The sequence below is a fragment of the Podarcis gaigeae genome (genome assembly GCF_964106915.1).
Source record: "Podarcis gaigeae genome assembly, chromosome: 2".
Lineage (NCBI taxonomy): Eukaryota > Metazoa > Chordata > Lepidosauria > Squamata > Lacertidae > Podarcis > Podarcis gaigeae.
Window position 1 is genome coordinate 57,349,707 of NC_139679.1, and position 20,250 is coordinate 57,369,956.

Here is a 20,250-nt window from a genome sequence, read left to right on the forward strand (position 1 = left end):
AGTCCAAGCGGGAGATAACTAGAGCATGTACCACTCTGGTGAGACAGCCTGCAGGCGGGTAGGGTCTCAGCCTGCATACCAGATGGAGCTGGTAAACAGCTGCCCTGGGCAGCTGCCCATGTGCCAGGCTGTGCACCTGGTCCTTCATGGGCACAGTTACTCCTTGTAAGCACCTTTGAAATTTAAAATAAAGTATGGGGGGGGGGATATTAAACATTTTTTTTTTTTAAATGAAGATGTTGTGTTCCTTACCATTTTCCCCTGCTTCCAACATGCCTTGCAGATATCGGAAAGATCCTGACTGCTTGGGTTCCGAAACTGGTCTTTCATAATCCTGCAGCATTTTGTACACATCTGAGTCCATGTCAATTCCATTTCTGCTTCTTGGTAGGGACCTCAAAGGGTCAGCACTATTTAAATACAAAATGAAGGTCAAAGGATTGTTGTACACTAGAGAAATAAAATCAGTTCTTTAGGGAAAAAAAGTTAATCCCTTGTGAACTGTGAGGGGTTATTTAAACAAAATTTTCTAGTGCTTCTTGCATCACAAGGCAACAGCACAAGGCAACAGGTCACCCATAAGCAAACCCTATGCTTATTTTAATGGGGATTTAGTTAACAATGCTTCCTTTTCCTGAACTAGCTTTTTATTAATGTAGAGATCATTGTAGAGACTATGAAGGACAAACTTTGTAGCCATACTCTACTTGCCCCTGTGCAGTGCGGTTTGAGTGACCTGTGAACATATGCACCACAGACAGGCCAGCTGCTGCTATTCATTGTGAATTACTATGCCACACATGGATCTTTTTTTTTTTAATGCATTAAATTAAATTACTGAAGAACCTGGAAGCCACCCAACCATTGAAAAATATCTGGCAGTTAGGGCATTATGTGTTTTTTTTTGCCAAACATGGTCTCAAGGGTACTTTTTAAAAAATCTTAGAATACTTCCTTGTAGCACATTTCCTCTTGGATTAGTCCACATTTTCTAAAGTACCCATAATATATATTTATTAAAAAGCCTCAAGATTTAAACAATGCTAAAATACCAGGGGTGGGATTTACGTAACCTCTCCTTCCCCTCCAGGCCCCCTGAAATTGGCTTGTGTGGGTCGGGAGAACTCCCAGAACTGTGTGCAGGGGAGGAGAGGGGGGTCATTCCAATGTATGTGTTCTGCCATCTCTGAACAGCTTCCTGTGCTCATTCTTAAAATGTACAAAGCAGCCTTAGGGCAAATTTGCTTTGAAGGCCCCTAAACATGAGATTTAGCACTTTTATTGGCAATCCTACTTTATGTTGATTCTTTAGTTAATGCATTTGTCTTTCCAGTGTGAATTTCATCTATTTGTCCCTACGCAGCCTTTTTTAAAAAAATGTTTTTAAATTCCATTTTTAACAGTATGTTCTAGCAAATTAAACAAGCTGTTTTCTTCCAATGAAATGGGTATGTTTTTGCATGAATGGGTCCCTTTTGTGGCAGTGTTTTGGTCCTAATAATCTGATATATTTATACTGTATAAGCATGTCAACCTCTTTGTTGCTCCACATGTTTTTCAGTTGAAGCAAATAGCAGCTTTGGGGTGGCTGCATGCAATTTTCACTGAAAGAATAGTTGAAGAAAAGGGATTAACCTCCCTCCTGCCACAGTGTAGCCCTCTCTCCACCCACAGCAACTATTCATAAAAATAATCTTCATCACAATGTCTTGTTTGACTCTCATACCTGTGGGGAGATGTGATATGCAGACTACTCATCTGTGATGGTAAACCTGAATCTGCATTGTTGTTTGTATATAGCCGTGTGGCGTTATTGTACTGCACATTTGATATCTGTTTGTTGTCTGTTGGACTTCCTCCAGGCGAAAATGTCGCTGGTCTTCTATTTGGAACAGGTCCATTATCCTAAACAGGGAAAGAAGCAGAGGTTTTGTAACACTAGTTGTCATTGCCAATATTAAGCAACCTCTTCTGCTAAATGCCACGCCTGTCTGCAACAGTAGTTTGTGCGTAGAGCCTCTCAACTGCTAACAATACTGCTTTAGTATTATGCAGCCTGCTATTGGTAGATAAAGAATATACAGTGAGAAAAGAGGGGGAAATAAATGTTTGTTGCATTTAGTAGCTCTTGTGGAATGACTGCTGCTGTTTTTGTTGAGGTATTGCATTTAGTTAGGCTTTGGCCCAATACTCAAGTTTTAACAGCAAGTTTGTATCTGAAGAAGTGTCTTGGTCCTTGATTAATGTGAGCAGACCCATGTGGGATTAGCTGAGCTTCATAAACACTGGGAAGCCAACACAAGCCATTGTTGATGTGGGACATTAAGTATGTATATGAGAGACAATTTTATCTTACTATATTTTGAGGAAACATTGTGTTCTTGAACAGTGCTAGCTAGTGCCTGTCAGATTTTATGGGTAGAGTGTAGAGAAATTCTTCAATTCATCACTCCCATCCTAACATACCTCCCCCTTGAATCTCCCAATTCCCTCTCTTCCTTCTACTCCACTCAGTTTCAGAGGCCAGTTCTCCACACCCATCCCTCTGCACCAACTTCTAAGGCCTGTTAATGCATCGAAGAAAAAATACCAGAAGCAAAAGATAAACAGCAAAAGGGATAACAGAGTGGGCATTGCTTATGGGTGTTTATGGTTGCAATCAGAACTTAGAACACAAGCTTTAAAAATACTTTGTTAACTATAGCTTATTAAACAGAGTGGCTGTGTTTTCAGCCATTCTTGAAAGTACCCAATCAGGACCAGTGCGAGGAGGTTGGATACTGAGGCACTTTTTCAAGGCCTGCACCCCAACAGGGAACCCACTGCAGACTCCCAGAGCCTCCTGACTCTCTTTCTCTTCCTTGCTGTTGCTACTTGTTGACCTGATCTCTCCCAGTGTAAGTGGTGAAAGGCAGGAGGAGGAGCCAGCATTAGGCTTCCCCTTTTCACCAGAGCAGTGCTGCTGACTGGGGTCAGAGGGAGAGGGAATGTAGGGCAATGGTGGTGACAGAGGCAAAGAGGTGGCTTTACTCATGTTAGGGGTGGTGGTGGTCACTGATAGCATCATGCCCAAAGGAGCCCAACACTGCACAATAATAGAACAGACATGGTTACAGAAAACTGCTGAATTATTATTATTTTTACAGCTGATGTACATACAGCATTTCCTCACATTAAAACTAATCTGACAAACCTCCATACCTTCTGGAGGAATAAAGAAACCCCACAATTGATCCTCATCCATTTTTACATTTTCATTTGCCTCCCAACCACACAGCTTTTTCTTTCAATGAGATTTTACTTTTTAAAAAACCTTGCAATGACATTAAACTAAAATAAATTGTGTTGTAAATAATCCAGAGAGTCACATTCTCTGTGGTTAACTTTAATTCTAGGCATTTTGTAAACCACCTAGTATTAAACAAAATGAGTTCTGAATCCACACTGAACAACTACAAAACTATAATTATTGCCTCTATTTTTTTCCAGATGGCATAAAACTTCACTGATATGCACAAGGATGCTAAGATCAGTGTTTTTTTTCTGGGGGGACGCAGGGGGTACACATACCCCTAAACATTTGTGAATCCTTTGTACTTTTGTCCATTTACTGTATTTATTTTCCCTGATTTGAACTATAAAATGGTGATTTTCTTGAGTCAAAATGAACATACCCCTAAACATTTTTTTTTAGAAAAAAAGCACTGGCTAAGATTATTTTGGAGTTTTGCTCAAATATGCTACACTGTGCAAATTAAAAAAAAATATCTGTAAAGAAATACCAGGTCTTTTTATACACCTTTACAAGGGATGACTTCACCAGTTGTAGGCTTTTTTTGTGGCCAGACAACAGCAAATCAGGATCATTTGAACATGAAAAACAACCTTTTAAACTTTGTGTCACTTCCAATCCCAGAGTCCTACTATAAATAGCAATGGAGCATTTCATCTCAGCAGGCATGGTTAGCAATTTCACATAATTCCCTATTTCAGGACTGGGGCGCCTGTGGTCTTACAGATGTTGTGGGACTCAAAATTCTATCAGCTCCACCCAGTGGTCATGGATGATGGGAGTGATCATTCAACATCTGGAAGGCCACTGGTTCCCCTGCCCTATTTGATGCCTCAAAATATCTATTCTCTCTTGTAAAAGTAGCACAGTGTGGTATCACACAATTCCTCTGTTTCTTGAAGCGTACCCTGCTCTTTGCGAAACTATGAAAAAGGAAGATTGGACCTTTCTTGTCCATTTGTTTGGGGCTCAGCTGAAAGAGCTTTGTCTGCCACAGAGACCTTCAGGACCAACAGCAGCAAGCAAAGGGAAGTATTATCATTGCCACCTCTTTAAATAAGTTATTTAAAGACAATGTGCAGTTTGTAAAGTCACAAACCACTGGATACATAAGTTTGTATGGTTTAATGATTTGTTATTATGTTTATTGATCTTATGTGAGCCTCTCTGGGAGCCTTGTTGGCTGAAGAGCAGGATTTATTATTTTCAGATTAATAAATTAATTTTGTTCCCACTACCAAATAGCCATCATAAGCAATCACATAAAAGATCTTAGTTTTACTACTACTGTTTGCTCAACGGTACTAACTTTGTAGAAAGGTGGTGGCAAAAGCAACTATGAGAACTGGTTTATGAGAAGTGATATGATTTCATATTTATCTGCCAGACTTGGAGCTATTGGTTTCAATATCAGCTTTTGTCCCTTCCATTGGAAGTGTCCAGTTTCTTCATGTTTTCTCCCCCATGTGTTCCAGCTTCCAAACCCATTGAGATTTTCCCACTCCCTGTGGCTCTCTTTCGACTTAACTTTGTCTGCATATATTTCCTGTTCTTTGCCCCTGTAATATAGCAGAGGAACAGGGAAGGCAAATGGAAAGAGGCAGAAAATATGGCTTTTGGCCATGCCTAAATACAAAGCTTTGTACAAGAAAGACCAACTAAGAAATCTATGTTTTTAAAATGTTTGGGATATCACGTTTGGTACATGGCAATTTGCCTAGGAGTCTAGACTGGTTAGCCCTTACCCCTCATTATATTGGTTACCAAAGTAGACTTCATGAGTCTCTTTTATGATTCATTTTGTCTTCACTGACCATTATAAACTAGATTTATTCCCCCAGAAGAAAACCTTTCTTATGTTTTATCGTATTTCCTGCTGAGTCATGTCAACTAGTACGCAGCACTTTTATAACTGTAATAGCTTTGCCAGATACTTGGCTTCTCAAGTGAAAGTTAACATTTCTTGACTACACAGCCAAAATTCAGCATCTTTGTTTCAAGTTTTTCTTTGCCATCATCATAAGCAAAAACCCTTTTGGTGAGAGTCCCTGATAATCCAAGGTTTGGGATTAATTTAACTTTAAAATAAATTTATTTAATTGTATTAGTATTAGTACGGTAAGCTGTTTTAAATTTTTTTTAATGCTGTCACCCACCCTGGGACCTTAATAGTGAAGGATGGGCAATAAATAAATGGCAGGCACCTGATAATAAGAAAACAATGGCTTTCGAAATATCCAGGGAACCATGTTTCAGAAATAGGATGCCCTGCAGGTTTTCTTATCCATGCCTTTTGCCTATTCTCCTTCCTGACTTCCTTCTTGGATTGTGGTCCCTTTGCCCCCTCCCATGAAGTAGCTGCAACATATTGAGATGTATTCTTCTCTTGCTTTCAAAGTTTAAAATTACAGACATTTCCTCAGTCTGGAGACTAACTGATCTGACTTGTATAAAATTTCTGGTGCATTTTCCTTTTCCCTTTCCTTTAAAAATGAAAAATATCTTTTTTAAAAAAGGAGTTTGTGCCTTGATTTATTTTGTTTTTATGCTTTTGAGAAGAAACTTAGCAATGACATTCTTCAAATTAAAATTAATCTTTTTGCACACAGAAAGGTCAACCCACCACACCCAGCTAGAGAAATGTGTGTGTTTGTCACACACAGGAGTGCTGAGGAGCTCAGGTAATACACTTTCCAGGAACAATAATACAGTGGTACCTCGGGTTAAGTACTTAATTCGTTCCGGAGGTCCATTCTTAACCTGAAGCACCACTTTAGCTAATGGGGCCTCCCACTGCTGCTGTGCCGCTGCCGCGTGCTTCTGTTCTCATCCTGAAACAAAGTTCTTAACCCAAGGTACTATTTCTGGGTTAGTTCTGGGTTAGAGGAGTCTGTAACCTGAAGCGTTTGTAACTTGAAGCCTATGTAACCCGAGGTACCACTGTACTTGAGCAGTACCTTACATATGTATTACTGCTGTGGTAAAAGCAAGCTATAGTCAGGAGATCTACTAAGGCCTTGTTCACATTTAACCTCAAAAGGGATGGACATCTTATAACACACACATATTTAATGAAGCTACTGAATGCTTCATTCACACATGGGAACCAATGCTCTTAAAAGTATTAATATGTCATGGTATTGGCTGTTTGCTTTCAGGATCCAAGTTGCCATGCTAGTCACCCTCTGACCTGGAGGAGCTGTTGCTGAATGCCAAGCCTGTCTGCAATAAATCAAAATTCATCGAAAAAAAATTAATGATAAAGAGGTGGACTTGGTGTTCCACATGGAGACCTGGGCTGGTGGAAAAGTTAATCTGACCTCCACTGTTGCCCTTTGGGGTATTCATTACAGCATCAGCATTGCCCAGAGGGCTGGGGCAGGGGAAGAGTTGCTGTTGTCCATAAGCATTCAATCACCCTTTCTAGAAGGCACGTTTGCCTTGGATATGGGTCAGAGGTTCTGTGCCTCTGGTTAATACCATCTTTGAATGACACCAGAGGACCTGTGACCTGCCAGAAGTTCTTCTCTGCAGTTGGGTCCCACCCAGTTGGGGAAAGGCTGGCACCCAATTTCTCCACCTGTCAGTGTCATCTGAAAATCTTCCTCTCCCGTCAGACATATGAAGTGGAAAGTCTGCACTGGGACAAAGGTGTGAGATTCTGGCAGTTTTATCTCTCTATGAATGAATGAAAATGAAATGGTAGTTATCTGTACTAAAAGGTAAACTTACTGCAGAATCAAGAGTTAGAAGTTGTGGTTTCAAATGCAATGTTCCTGAAGTAGTGAAGTTTCCCGTATGAATGCAACAAGCAATTGTTATTTCATAGTGTTTCAAATGAATTAAATGAACACTACTAGCTCTCATGTTTCACTAGACAGCTCTAGGCTAACCCTTTACATATCATTTTTGTCTCCCCATTGTTTGAGAAACAGTCACATACTTCTTTACCTCCAAAGGTATAAACTATTCTGTGTAGGAAGACAAACAAAGACACTGAGAATGTTTATAGGAAAACAGATTCCTCCACATCAGTTTATGGGTAGATTGTGCCAGTTTCCCAAACTAACTGTTCCAGAGCAACCAAAACATTTTTTTTTAAAGAAATCAATTTTACCACTGCTGTTTACAGCTCAAGTCCCACATAGTGTATAGTCATTGTTTTCTCCTTAAGCAACGTTTAAACTTGTTCACAGTTTTCTTTTTTAAGATGCATGCTGTGATTTATTACTCACTCACCATATAAGTTTGCATTCAGGTGATAAACCCTGTGTATCCTGGAGGTGTTTTGTTTTTTAAAAAAGTTTTGTTAAAAGTTATAGAAAGCAGGGACTACCAAAAATGTGCATCTGCTGTTTTTGGCTGTGCACGAAGTACAGTGATACCTTGGGTTACATACACTTCAGGTTACATACGCTTCAGGTTACAGACTCCACTAACCCAGAAATAGTACCTCGGGTTAAGAACTTTGCTTCAGGATGAGAACAGAAATCACGCGGCAGCGGCGTGACAGCAGCGGGAGGCCCCATTAGCTAAAGTGGTGCTTCAGGTTAGGAACAGTTTCAGGTTAAGAACGGACCTCTGGAATGAATTAAGTACGTAACCAGAGGTACCACTGTATATGCATTTTATAGTAATAGCAACACTAGCAGCAAGCAGGTACTGTACTTGTATCACAGGCTGACCTAAGTGGTGTCTCTGGAGTGGTACTGTATTGCCTGGTGCATTCAAAGCTACTGGATTTCCTTCCAATAAATCCATTCATTAAGGTCTATGTTCTGCACATTTTACACATGTTCAGCAGCCTCTTACTTGAAAGTGTGGTAGGCTTCCAAAAGGGGGGGGGGGCTCATGATTACTTGGCCTCATTTCTGTTTGAACTGAAAAAGGCTTTGGGTGTATACCTGCAATTTCCTTTCCTATTAGAGTTAGTGAGGTCATCCGACATCATATTACAAAAACCTTCAGGAAAGAAAGAAAACAATGAATCAATTGTTTTCACTCAATCAAATTTAATGCAGGGGATGTTTCAAAAGGTTCAAAAATATGGGTGAATGCAAGAAGCCTCTTCTTTGTGGCTTTGGGCAGCAATTCGATGCTCACTTACATTTAGTTGGACTTAGGCCATTTCCAGACAGTCACTATTTGTGGGTACGATTCAATTGCATACCAGCGAATTTAGGATGCACCACTAAAGTGAATTTGGTGCTTTTGCACAACGAACGAATTAAAAACAAACAAACCGAAAAGGGACAGGAAGCTGTACTGGAATGTATGGGATAGCAACAATGTCAAGCAATGTCCAGTAACCTCCCTGCAAACAAATCAGAATGAATGCTCAACAAACAGCAATGCTGTATAAACTATACACAAAGTTTTGTGTAAACGAGTCAGAATGAATGTTCAATTATTTGAAAAGGCTATTCATTCTGTGTCGACATGCATAGGATTGAGCTACACCAGTAAAACCTTTAATTCTGCAGAAGTAATTTGCGAGTGAAAGAGAATATACTAAATATATATGTGTATTTATATTGCATATAAACAAATAAATAGATCAAGACTACTTCTTAGTAGTCTTTCAGCAGCAGTTTCTGCAGGTGTATATAACATCAACTGAAATGCCATTCATTGTGTTGATTACTCGTTAAAAGGTCAGCTGAATCAAACCAGTTTAGCTAGTAAATGTAAGAGCAAACAAAGGCTTTGGAAGCTTCTTTCAGTAATCTAGCACATATGAGATGAGTTAACCACATATAAAAGGCAAATCAGATTATACAGGAGGTGGCTCGGAATTCTGCTCTGTTCAGTGTTTATAGTCATGGAATCTCCCTCCTCTCTCAACTCCCCACCCCAACAAGAAGAAACACACCCTCTGAAAAGCACACAGATCCAGCCCAGATGGCAATTCTGGAGAGTCAGTCTCTCATTCTGTGTGGTATCTCGTGTGCAGACATTCACAAAAAGAACAACTATAAGGGCAGCTGTGTCTCTCAGAATTTTTAGAATCTAAAGCTTGAATAATGTGTATTCAAAATGTGTTTTTGCAGATGATCAATGGAAAAATCAAATAACCAGAAAGGAACTTTGGCTCTAGTAGCAGCATTTAGTCTCAAGAATTTTATTTGTTAACATAAAGCTTTCTCAAATGGTGGCTCAACAAAAAAAAATACCTCATTTCTGAATCAAATGGAAAGTCTCAAATGAAGAGACAGTGTTGCTGTACAAGTGCTCAGAATGGTCTTATTTTACTTTTCAGAGAGTTTGACATATTTTTATGTTCTGAATTTTAAAATTAGCCACAGACACAGTTGAACTTTACTATTACTCTTGTACTATTTTGTAAGTATTCAACTTCAGCACTCTGCTTAGGTGCCAATGCTGTTCACTCATAGCATCTTCATAGTCATCCATTTTAGCAGAAGGGATAGGCCAAGTAATAGAGAAATATACCAGAATAATTAAGTGGGGCAGGAGAGGGTTAAAATGCCCAATGAGAGAATATAATCTGACTCTTATTACATTTTGAAACACACATCCAAGAGGAATGTGTGTTCAGCTTTTTATTAGACTATTTAAGGTTTTACAATGACCTCTGACCTAGCTGAATGAATGAAGCAAATATATATTTAATAATCCCTATGATTCCTAATTAACATATGAAATCCAATCTTTAAGCAAAGCATTTGCATCAAGCGGAACAGTTTTAATATCAATATCTGGGTCCCATAATTGGGGGGGGGGGTCATCAGCAAGGAATTTGGAAAAGGAGTAGAAAAGTATTCTCTCATACACATTTTGAGAATGGAGTACTTGTCATGTTTTATAGACTTATTTATGTGGAATGAACACAAATATAAAACATATTAAGGTTTAAAAATATCTGACATCGAGAGCCTGAGACCGAAAGACTGTCTGCCTAGGGGGAATCCTGCTGGATTCAAAATTTCAAAAGATCTTAAGTCAGGGATTTGCATTTGAAATCCTTTTCTTGGCAATCAGAGCTACTCTGTCTTCCTAGTTAAATTACTAACAATGAGATGTGGAGGGTGCCAGCATTGTATCTCACCATGTTCATGAACTATTTCGGTGCTATTTGGCATGTGTTCTCCTTGCTTGGAAGGCTTTTTAATCAGATAACTTTTTCTAAAATATTTGGAATAAGTAGCACTTTGCTTTTTTGCCCTCCTAAATCTCTATCAGTACACATATAGCTAGCAGATGGGATAGTCTTTTGAAGGCCTTGTCTGTTACTTCTTTCATAGAGCTTACACTTCCCTGCTACCCCCCCCCCCCGCCACCTTGTTTGGCAGGTCAAGCCATCCTCAATGGGACTAGGGGTCATTGCACTGGAAAAACTTAACCTGGGGCCCAGCTGGTTCCTGCCTGTCAGGGCAGAAGATGTGGGTTGGGGTTGGTTGTTGGCCATCCATTTTTGCTGCACTAGCTCATGTGTCACGTCCCTTAGGATCCTGCATGTCTAAAGCTTCCAGTGCCCTCCAAAGGCCCATTCTAGACTTTCTGCTATCTGCCCCTGGTGGGAGGACATTTGGCAGTCGCTTGCTTGGGTAGAGATGAGATCTGATGAGGATCCAAACTTAGCTACTGTACTTGGTGGTGTGACTATACCATTGTAGACCTTGCACAAATGGTGTGCACATTCCATTCTTTTTGCCCACTGACCCACCTGCATTCTTGCTTTAAGCATCGGCCTCCATTCTACCTTCCCTTGAGTTCCCTGTCAGATATAACTCATCCTGCGGCCATGTTGCTAACGTGTGTCTTAAGCAGACATTATACCAAGGCTGGAGAACCTCCAAACTTAGTCTGCTTGGCCGCCCCATTGTGCCAGCATGCAGGACCTCCTGATCATAAATTGAGCGCACAGTTGTTTCTTTGATGTAGCAAGACATGTTCCCACCACCCATCAGCCAATGGGCAGTGCTTAGAAACTGCTTCTCCCTCCCAGGGTTGCTCCTTGAACCTCTGGTTTTGAGCAGTTTTGAATAGCGGTACTTGAAATCAGCTCCAAAACCCTAGCTCATAAAGACTTAGTGCAATTTAATTCTCCTGCAGGGAATTAACTGTGTATATTCTGTTCAGGAAAAATAAATCCTTATAAGAGACAAAACTTGGGAAAGGAAACTACGATGATGTGAGCAGGGACTGAAATGATATACACTCCCCCATGCTTCTGCACTGATGAATTGAAACCTTACAAGCTTTCCCTCAGGCACAGACAAAACGAAAAATGCCCCCAAATTGCAGCAATGTTTGATTCCTAAAACAGAAAGGAAAAAGTAACCAAGAGAAAAGCAATTTCTATATGGTTTAGAGAACTTTTTCTTCTTGCCTTTTGAAATAAATGTGCTTCAGCTGTAGGATTTTTCAAAAGGAAATAAATCCAAAACAGCTGAAATGTAAATAGGTAAAAAGCAACTTTACCCAGAAGGCAAAGCTTAAACTGAGTTGTTCTAAAACTTAATCTTCTAATATGGAGGCTGTTCTGAAGTCTTGGCTTTCTCTCTATATCAGGGGTAGGGAACCTGTGGCCCTCCAAATATTGCTGGACTACCATCACCCCGACCTTTGCCCATGGCAGCTAGGGCTGGTGGGAGTTAGAATTCAGAATCTTATGTTTTATGTTCGAGCTGGATCAGTGTAATATCATTTTCCTTTACCCTATCATACTTCTTTACTATATGCTACTGTGCATATTCAAGTGCAATGTAACAAATCCAGTAATACAAAATGAAGCTTGGCTTCCTTTTCCCACCTATACTTCCTATCAGACTTCAATATTCTATTCTAAAGGTAATGATAGCCATAAACTTTAAAAGAGGATGAAATCATTTTATGGAGAATGAGGCTCATAGCTGTCAACGTTTCCATTTTTTAAAGGGAAATTCCCTTATTCCGAATAGGATTCCTCGCAAGAAAAGGGAAAAGTTGACAGCTATGATGAGGCTATCTATGGTTATTAGTCATGGTGGCGGTGTACTGTCACCAGTAGTAGAGGCAGTGTGCTTCTGAATACCAGCTGGTAGCAAACACAGGTCGGGAGAGAAACAAAATTTTAATGGCCTGGCCATCAGTGAACATTACTCCATCAGAATTGTTTAGCTGTTCCCAGCCTAATGAATTCTGAAAAGAAAAAGAAAATTGATGGCCTGAACATCAGAAAAGGTTCAGTTTTTCCATATGACAGGTTATAGGAGAAAAAAAATGTTCACAGACCATCTAAAAATATTATTGTTAAAATAAGCTGATGGGGTTAGGAAGGATGCTGTTATACCAGCCCTGCCATTAGGAAGAGTGAGGCAACTGATTTTTCATGAAAGGGCTACTTATTTTATTTATTATTATTGTGCTTCTGCTGCCAGGGAAAGGGGGGAAAAAACACTCCTGGGATGTTTAGCCTCCGATGTTAAAATAACTTGATTTGCCTTGGCAACTCTGCACCTTGAGTTTTGTGGGGGTGGGAAGCAATTTACCGATCTGCCTCAGGCAGCAAAATGTATTGGGCTATTGGAGGTGGGGGGACATGGAAAACTGAACTGCTCCAGATATATCCACATCAAACATTCATAGCTGAAAGAGCTTCAAAATACATTTATAGGACCTTGAACGGCAAAGCCAGATGCATCAGGCTTACATTTTGTAATAAGAATATATAAACAGAGTGAGTTAAGTCCTGGCTGAAGAATTTGGTCTGGGATGCTGGGATTTCCCTGTTTAGGCTGGTGTGAAAGTTATGAAATACATTTTTCAGTGATCTGTGGTTTCACCCATGAAACTGAAATCTGCAATGCAATCCTTATGTGTGTTGTTCAGCAGCTTGATTATAACAAAAGTGGTTTCTGCATACTTGCATGTTAGCAGAATATTAGCAGGTCAAGTAAAAGTTTGAGAGGAAGCTGTGTCAGGAGATCAGTCTTCATATACATTATGAAAGTGGAAGCATAATGAAACTAGCTAATCTCAATTCCCCCCACCCCCCAAAAAGATGCTGTGCTTTACATAAATAAGGACTGTCTTCACTTTTGCTTAAGTTGAGATACTGCCTGTTCTGATAATTACATTCACTATGTGATTTTCTTCCTTGTTCAGATTGTGGCAAGGTAGCCCACATGCACACTGCTGCCCTGCATGGAACGGAGCATGAGTTGGCCCTCGGCCTGCCAGCACAAGCGTAATGAAATGTGTGTGGTGGCATGACAAAAGCTGGTCTGGATTGAATTCAGCATCTTGCAAACACATGTATGCAATTGTCTTGTCATGGGTAGGTGAAACTGGAATTCCACTGGTGCTGAACTCCCCCTCCCCATAATTTCCATATGTTGAAATGGTCGTGGCAACACAGTATGCCCATATATTTTCAATAACTTTGAAGCTGCTACAATGTATGAAACATCTGGGTGTGAATTGTATGTGATAAATCAGTCTTATTTTGAATGCACTTTCTGGTAGAAAAATAATTATTCACAAGAGTTGCCTGCACCTTTCATGCAACTTTTGTAAACATTTTTGGCTGCCATACTTGATAGGAACATCGACAAAACCTTTGAAAGATGACCAAGGAAACTAATACTTTGGAAACAAAGAACCAGATAGTGATGTTTACAGTCTGAATCCCTGTAACAACTGGAATAATCTTTCATCTTTAACAAAAGCTGAAAATACTTATATTAATGTTGTTGTAAATTGAAATAACAATAATAATAATTTTATTATTTATATGCCGCCCATCTGACCAAGTTGCCCAGCCACTCTGGGCAGCTCCCACGAAAATAGTAAAAACACAATAAATCAGGAACCATTAAAAACCTCCCTGTACAGGGCTTCAGATGTCTTCTAAAAGTCATATAGTTATTTATCTGTTTGACATCTGATGGGAGTTCCACAGGGCAGGCACCACTACCGAGAAGGCCCCTACAACTTCTTCATGTTGTCTACAGGAAAATTCTGTGGCTGAAAAATTGTAAGATGCTAACAGTAGAAAACATTGGTCATTATTTCCCATTGTTACCAAGTTTCCCACTGTTATCCACTGTGTGTAGTACTGGGAATAATCTCAGCTGAACTATTTGGAAGACCATTCCAGAACTCACTTGGCAGAGCTACCTCTATACTGACATAATGCAAATGATTGTCCATTTGGATTCTTCAATGTATATATGAACTAGGCTCTTATACAGCAAAGAGAAAAGGAATTACAGTAACACCTTTTCTCAAACAACTTCATTGCACCAACTCATTTCTGGAAGCATTCAAAGTTTTTGAACTGAATAAGCACTTATTCAGATGCAAGCATTCACAGTAAAACAAAATGGACCAAATTATGACATGTTAGGCTGTTGGCACCTTGGGTGCTAGAAGAATATGCCTGGCATGTTTTCAAATAACTGTAACACAGTACACAGTGTTTTATTTAGGCTAACTTTTTTGCCCTGTATGCTTGCAATGCTTTCAAACACATATTTGATCCAGCACAAGAAAAAATTTTAGTGGTGTCTCTCTACACCCTTGAAAAGCATAATTAACAAAGAATTTTTCCATTCCATTCCAATAGATGTATGGAATGGAACAACCAAAGTCAGCTCATAGGCTTTTCAATGAATATATATAATCCTTTTCTTCCTAAAACATGTTTGAAGATACTAGTATATACAGTTCATTCCCCACCCCCCATGAAGTTGAAAAGCAACCAATAATTTCTCCTATTTGCTGTGCTCTCCTTTTGTTTCTGACAGAAAGCCAACCTTTGCCTTGCACCACTAATAACAAAAGTCTTTTTTATTCTGTTATTTGCCTAGTACTTTATTTTTTTTTTTTTACAAATCTGTGCCGCATCTCTAGTGAAAGAATGGCCTCGAAAGAAAAGTCATTCTTCTTTGCTTAAACAATCGTGCTCTGTAACTGTGCCTCATATATCTTCAGTACTCAAATTCCTGCTGAGAAAACTCCAGTACTATCGTAACATGGGATACAAATCTACCAAATGCTGCCTAACCATCCTTAACTTCAGTAGGGCTTGTGTGGTTGTAATGCTTAATGAACTGTGATTTAAAAAGGCAAAATAGGTTTCACAAGTTTTGAAGTGGGATGGTGGATGATTGGAAGATTTAGACTGATAGCCTTTTTATTAAAAAATATTTATTAAAATAAACTGCATTAAAATATTTCACAAACAAGTTGTAGTAACATTCATATTATATTTTTCTATTTTGTACATCCCAGTGATTAAAATTATTTTTGATATGCAATATTTCTTTTTCAAGGAATAAAACAGTTGGAAAATAAGTTTAGAATGATTTTAGAATAAACCTAGATGGTAATTGTAAAGGGTATCTTTCTATGGATAAAATTATGGTACTATTCACCCCAAATCTACAATCTTTACAGAACAATACATCTTATGTCCAAAGATAACTATTAATTATCTTTGAATTAATAAATACCGCAAATAATGTAAACGTTTGCTCTAAATAGTTTTGCAGAACATGTTCTATGGAAGAGAATGAAGGCTGTCCCATCCCTTTAATCACTGACTGGAATCCAAAAATGGTAAGAATCATGATAGTAATTCAAGATTGCTTAGGTTCTGCAACCATGCTGAATAAGAGAATATCCCTCCTACTCAACTCCAGGTACTCAGTGATATCAGGAATACAAAACACCATGCATAAGGTTCTCACTTCATTTGGCTCTTAAATCTAGCATATATCACTTCTAAAGCAAAATGCTGCCATTTGGATCAATGTTACAGAATCCAAGCAAGCAGGCCTGCACTCATATGTAAGTTTCCAAATGCACAGAGTTGTGCCAAATACTGCATTCCTTGCAAGCATTGCTCTGGATGTGGTCTGGTTATCCTCTGCAAGATGGGACATGACATGCCAAGTCACACCGAAGACACCAAACAAACAAAACAGTAACTTTTCCAATGCTGTACTTTCAACATTTATTTACTAACAGAACATTTAATCTTGGGTGCAACTTTCATGTCACCGGGATGCTTCAGAGGTTTGTTCCTGCATTGAAATGGTTCTAACAACAATCAGCCCATAGACGGCAAGAGCTACTTATATAAGAGTTTTAGGAGGAGATGAAGGCAGTGGTGATCTAGGCCTAACCTCCACTCCCATTGAAGACTTGCAGAACATTCTGCTGCCACCTACAGTCACTGCCTTCCCCACGTACATGTAATGCATTTATATTGACCAACTGCCTCTGTATTGTCAGGTGATCAAAGCCAGCCCACCAATGAGGCAGGGCAAAGCACCCACCTCAGACAGGGGAAGTGCAAGCGGTAGTAGCCAGCAGCAGCACCTTTCCGACCACTGCCAGAGCACCGCTCTCACTGGTGAGAGGAAGGTGTTCTGGTATGCTGTGTTGCCTCTCGTCTTCCCCTTCCCAGGGTGGGGAAGAGAAGCAGCAACACCTTGCAGGTTCAGTGAAAAGGGGTGGCATTACAGTGGGGGCAGAAGTGGTGGGGTGAGGCAGTGTGGGGGACAAGAGAACATATTTCCATTACATCTCAGGTGGTGAAGCACCCTGTAGGTGGGATTCCTCTGAGGTTCAAATTAGGCCATTAAGCCTTTAGTTACTGGTTCCTATATATGGCATCACATCACCAATGTCAGTGCCTGGTTCTAGATATTTAATTTTCAGTTTTATAAGGACTTTTCTATTCCATTTCTGTTCAACTGTTTTCATTCTACTTGTACTTCACTGAGTATATATCATTGAGTATATATTTAAACACAAGCACTTTCTATTGTCCATCTGGATCTACCAGTTTACTAACATAAAAAAATTCTGATAACTGCTAGACTGAAATGGCTGAGTTACAAAGATCATTTGTGGCCCTGTTTGTTTGAGGGCCCGATGGTCAGTTCCTAAGAGATAATAAATCCTGTAGTCATATTAAATGAAACTGAATATAGCATTAATTTCTTAAAATCTGCATGTTCATCTTTTGCTGAAAAAGTTGTTTTGATTATATTTTTTCTTCCTTTATCAAGATTGCATGGAATACCATAGCCAACAAGCAGTTTTTATTCAGAATTCAACTATGAATCTGGAATAATGAAATATCTCTATATTCATATTGATAAAGTTTTAAAATTATGGTGTGAGGAACCTAAAGTTCTAAACTAGATTGTGTCAAACAGTCAGAGAAGATAATATAGTGGCCTAAATGTTAGCTTTCAAGTTTGTATATGATCCTGTTTTAAAAATAAACCACCTCTGTTTTTACTAGACATTTATTTGCATTTTCCTAGGTCCATGACATATATTATACTAATGTTTTATTTCAAGTGACTCTGACTCCAGGTGGTGGTAGTTGTTGTTTTTTTAAAGTCTTAAAATACATTAATTAAAATGTAGCCCATGAACATATGGTAACCTTAATGATTGGATATTTGAAATAATAATTTAAAATGCATATCTAGTAAATAATCATATGATTTGTACGTAGAGTCTACTGTGAGAAACAACTTTTCTTATCTGGGACACAGGACAAATTACCCTTTTATATTATTATGAAAAACAGAATTTTCCAAATGATTCAGCGCCACATTAAAAAGGGGAAGGGGAAAAAAATCGCAGATTTCCCCCCCCCCCCCCTGAAGAACAACCAAAGTATTGCACTGTGATCAGAATTATTTACCTACAATATTGGTTGCTTGGTTACAAATGGAGCTGTATGAAAATGGTAACAAATGACTACACAGTGCTTAATTCACAGGAAGTGACTATGTGGAAAACAGAGAAACATTATTAACCAAGGCCTTCATTATGTCTCCCATGGGCTTTGGCCACATACCGGTAGGTAAAGCACAGCAAAACTAAGGAGCTGAACTTTACACAACTGTAGCAATTTTAGCAACAGAAAGCATACGAAACTCTTCTCCCCAAATCTATTTGCAAGCAGCACGTTTGCCTACAATTCTAGGCCAGTAATACTTGATGAAGTGGCACAGCCAGGACCACATCCACAGCCCTGCCTACTAATTGCAGCCAGGGCAGGAGGTATGGAAGCCAGGAAAAAGAACTGACTATGAAGACATTTCAGCTGGAAACAAGTCTTTCCTGATCTAAATGCTGCATTTTTAACATATACTGTAATTATTTGGCATTAAGATGGTTGATTTGAGAGAAACTGTTGTATAGATATCAGTTGTAGCAGATTAAAAATGGCTTAAGTGACAGCTTATACAAATTCACTGTAATGTAACTGAAAATCTAACGTTCATGAGATTCAGCCACTCCAGATTTTGCTTATCTGGGGATAGTTATGGTTAAATAAGATGGAAAAACTTGTGATGGTCAACCCCACTGGACCGGGTCTGAAAATAATATAGCGTTGCTATATGAAGAATATCCTATATATTATGAAGCGTTGCTGTATGAAGAATATGCTATATATTATGAAGAATATCCATGGGTGTAGCCAGGATTTTTGTTAAGAGGAACAGGCCTTTTGTTAGGGGGGCAGAACCTCAGTTAGCTATATTTTTTATTGATTTTTACTGATTTAGGGGAGCAACTGTCCCCCCCCCTTGGCTACGCTCATGAGAATATCTGCTGAAACTCTGGAAATCCTCTAGGAGATATGTATTATTCTAGGACTAGACACCTGAGGTGCCAACCATGTTAATAATGACAATGACAAACATCAGTTTGCGAGGGCCAGCAAACCATTGCTATTGATGCTACTGCTGTAACCCACGGAGTAGTTCAGTGCTCACTCAACCCCTCTTATTTGTGATCATGGTGGCAGCAGCTGCATTTTAACCCAAGAAATGTAAACCCAAGAACTCCCCCAAATTTTCACGTTGAACCCAACAATCTGCTTTTGGGTTTTCCCCCCATTTATTTTAGCAACATTCCTACTTATGGTATGTGCTGGTAACAATAGCCATGTGCAGGCATTAAATCAGGGGGAAGGGCAGGGGTGGGCACACAAACCCCATTCCCCACAACCCGCAGCAGACCAGCTGCTCTTGGGATCTTTGAGTGATTAGCAAAAAGGTCTGAAGATAGCTTTCAAGCACATTTACTTGAATGCACTTAGAAATGCTCCCTTCGATGGCTGTGCTCTTGTAGGAGGTGCCCTACTGACTTTCATTCAACAGAGAGCATGCCTTAAGGCCCCAAAGAACCAGGTTCCTCAGGAGTAAGAGTCATCCTTGGGAGAAAAGGACTCATTGGAAGCAAGGAACCTGGAAGTCTGAGATAACCAGTTGCAGCTGGGCCTGAGTAGGGTCTGGGTGACCACAGCTGCAGACTTGTTAGCTGCTGGATCAGTGCAGGACCTTAGCTCTGTGCACCCCAGCTTCTTGCTTCTGATGCCTGTCCTAACTGATCCTGTGCTACTGACCTCTGCTAACACCTTGCTCTTGGAATCTTTACTGCACCTCGGGCTGCTGTGCTATGTTTGGCATTGTCTCACAACCCTGCTGTTACATCGTGCCCACTTTTAAACTGTTTCACTCTACTTGGCTTTGGCTTCTTCTTAAGGCCCTCTGTTTCTGGGTTGCCCTGATACTGGACTGCTTCCTCAATCCTCTGGAGTTGGCTATCCACCTGTACAGTATGTGGATATCTAGCTTCCCCCTGGATATCTAGCTTCCCCCTTGACTCCTGCCAGAGACCAAAACAAGACTAAACCAAGGAATTCAGCTCAACTCACTTAAAAACTCTCTTGCAGCTTGAGGAAGTTGGGGGGATTACATACCCCTGTCCATTTCCCTATTTAACCCTTCATGACTCATATGATGCTCAAATATAGCAAAACAATGGGATGCGGGTCATGATGCAAAAGCTGAATAGCCTAGTTGGTTAGACTAGTGTAGTGGGGATAATGCCACGATTGCAGATTTGATCCCCATTTGGGACACCTGCATATTCCTATATTGTAGGGAGTTGGGCTAGACTAGATGATCCTC

General features: G+C 39.7%; 1 protein-coding gene across 1 annotated transcript in view; it reads right to left on the minus strand.

Annotated features, from left to right (window-relative positions):
• Window positions 1–20,250, minus strand: part of PDLIM4 (PDZ and LIM domain 4) — a 61,199-nt gene that overhangs the window by 7,830 nt on the left and 33,119 nt on the right. The window contains exons 4-5 of the mRNA XM_083728615.1: window positions 1,727–1,905; window positions 253–410 (exon numbers count right to left, since the gene is read on the minus strand). Coding sequence (XP_083584741.1) covers window positions 253–410; window positions 1,727–1,905 — 337 coding nt within the window. The remainder of the gene's footprint in view (window positions 1–252; window positions 411–1,726; window positions 1,906–20,250) is intronic.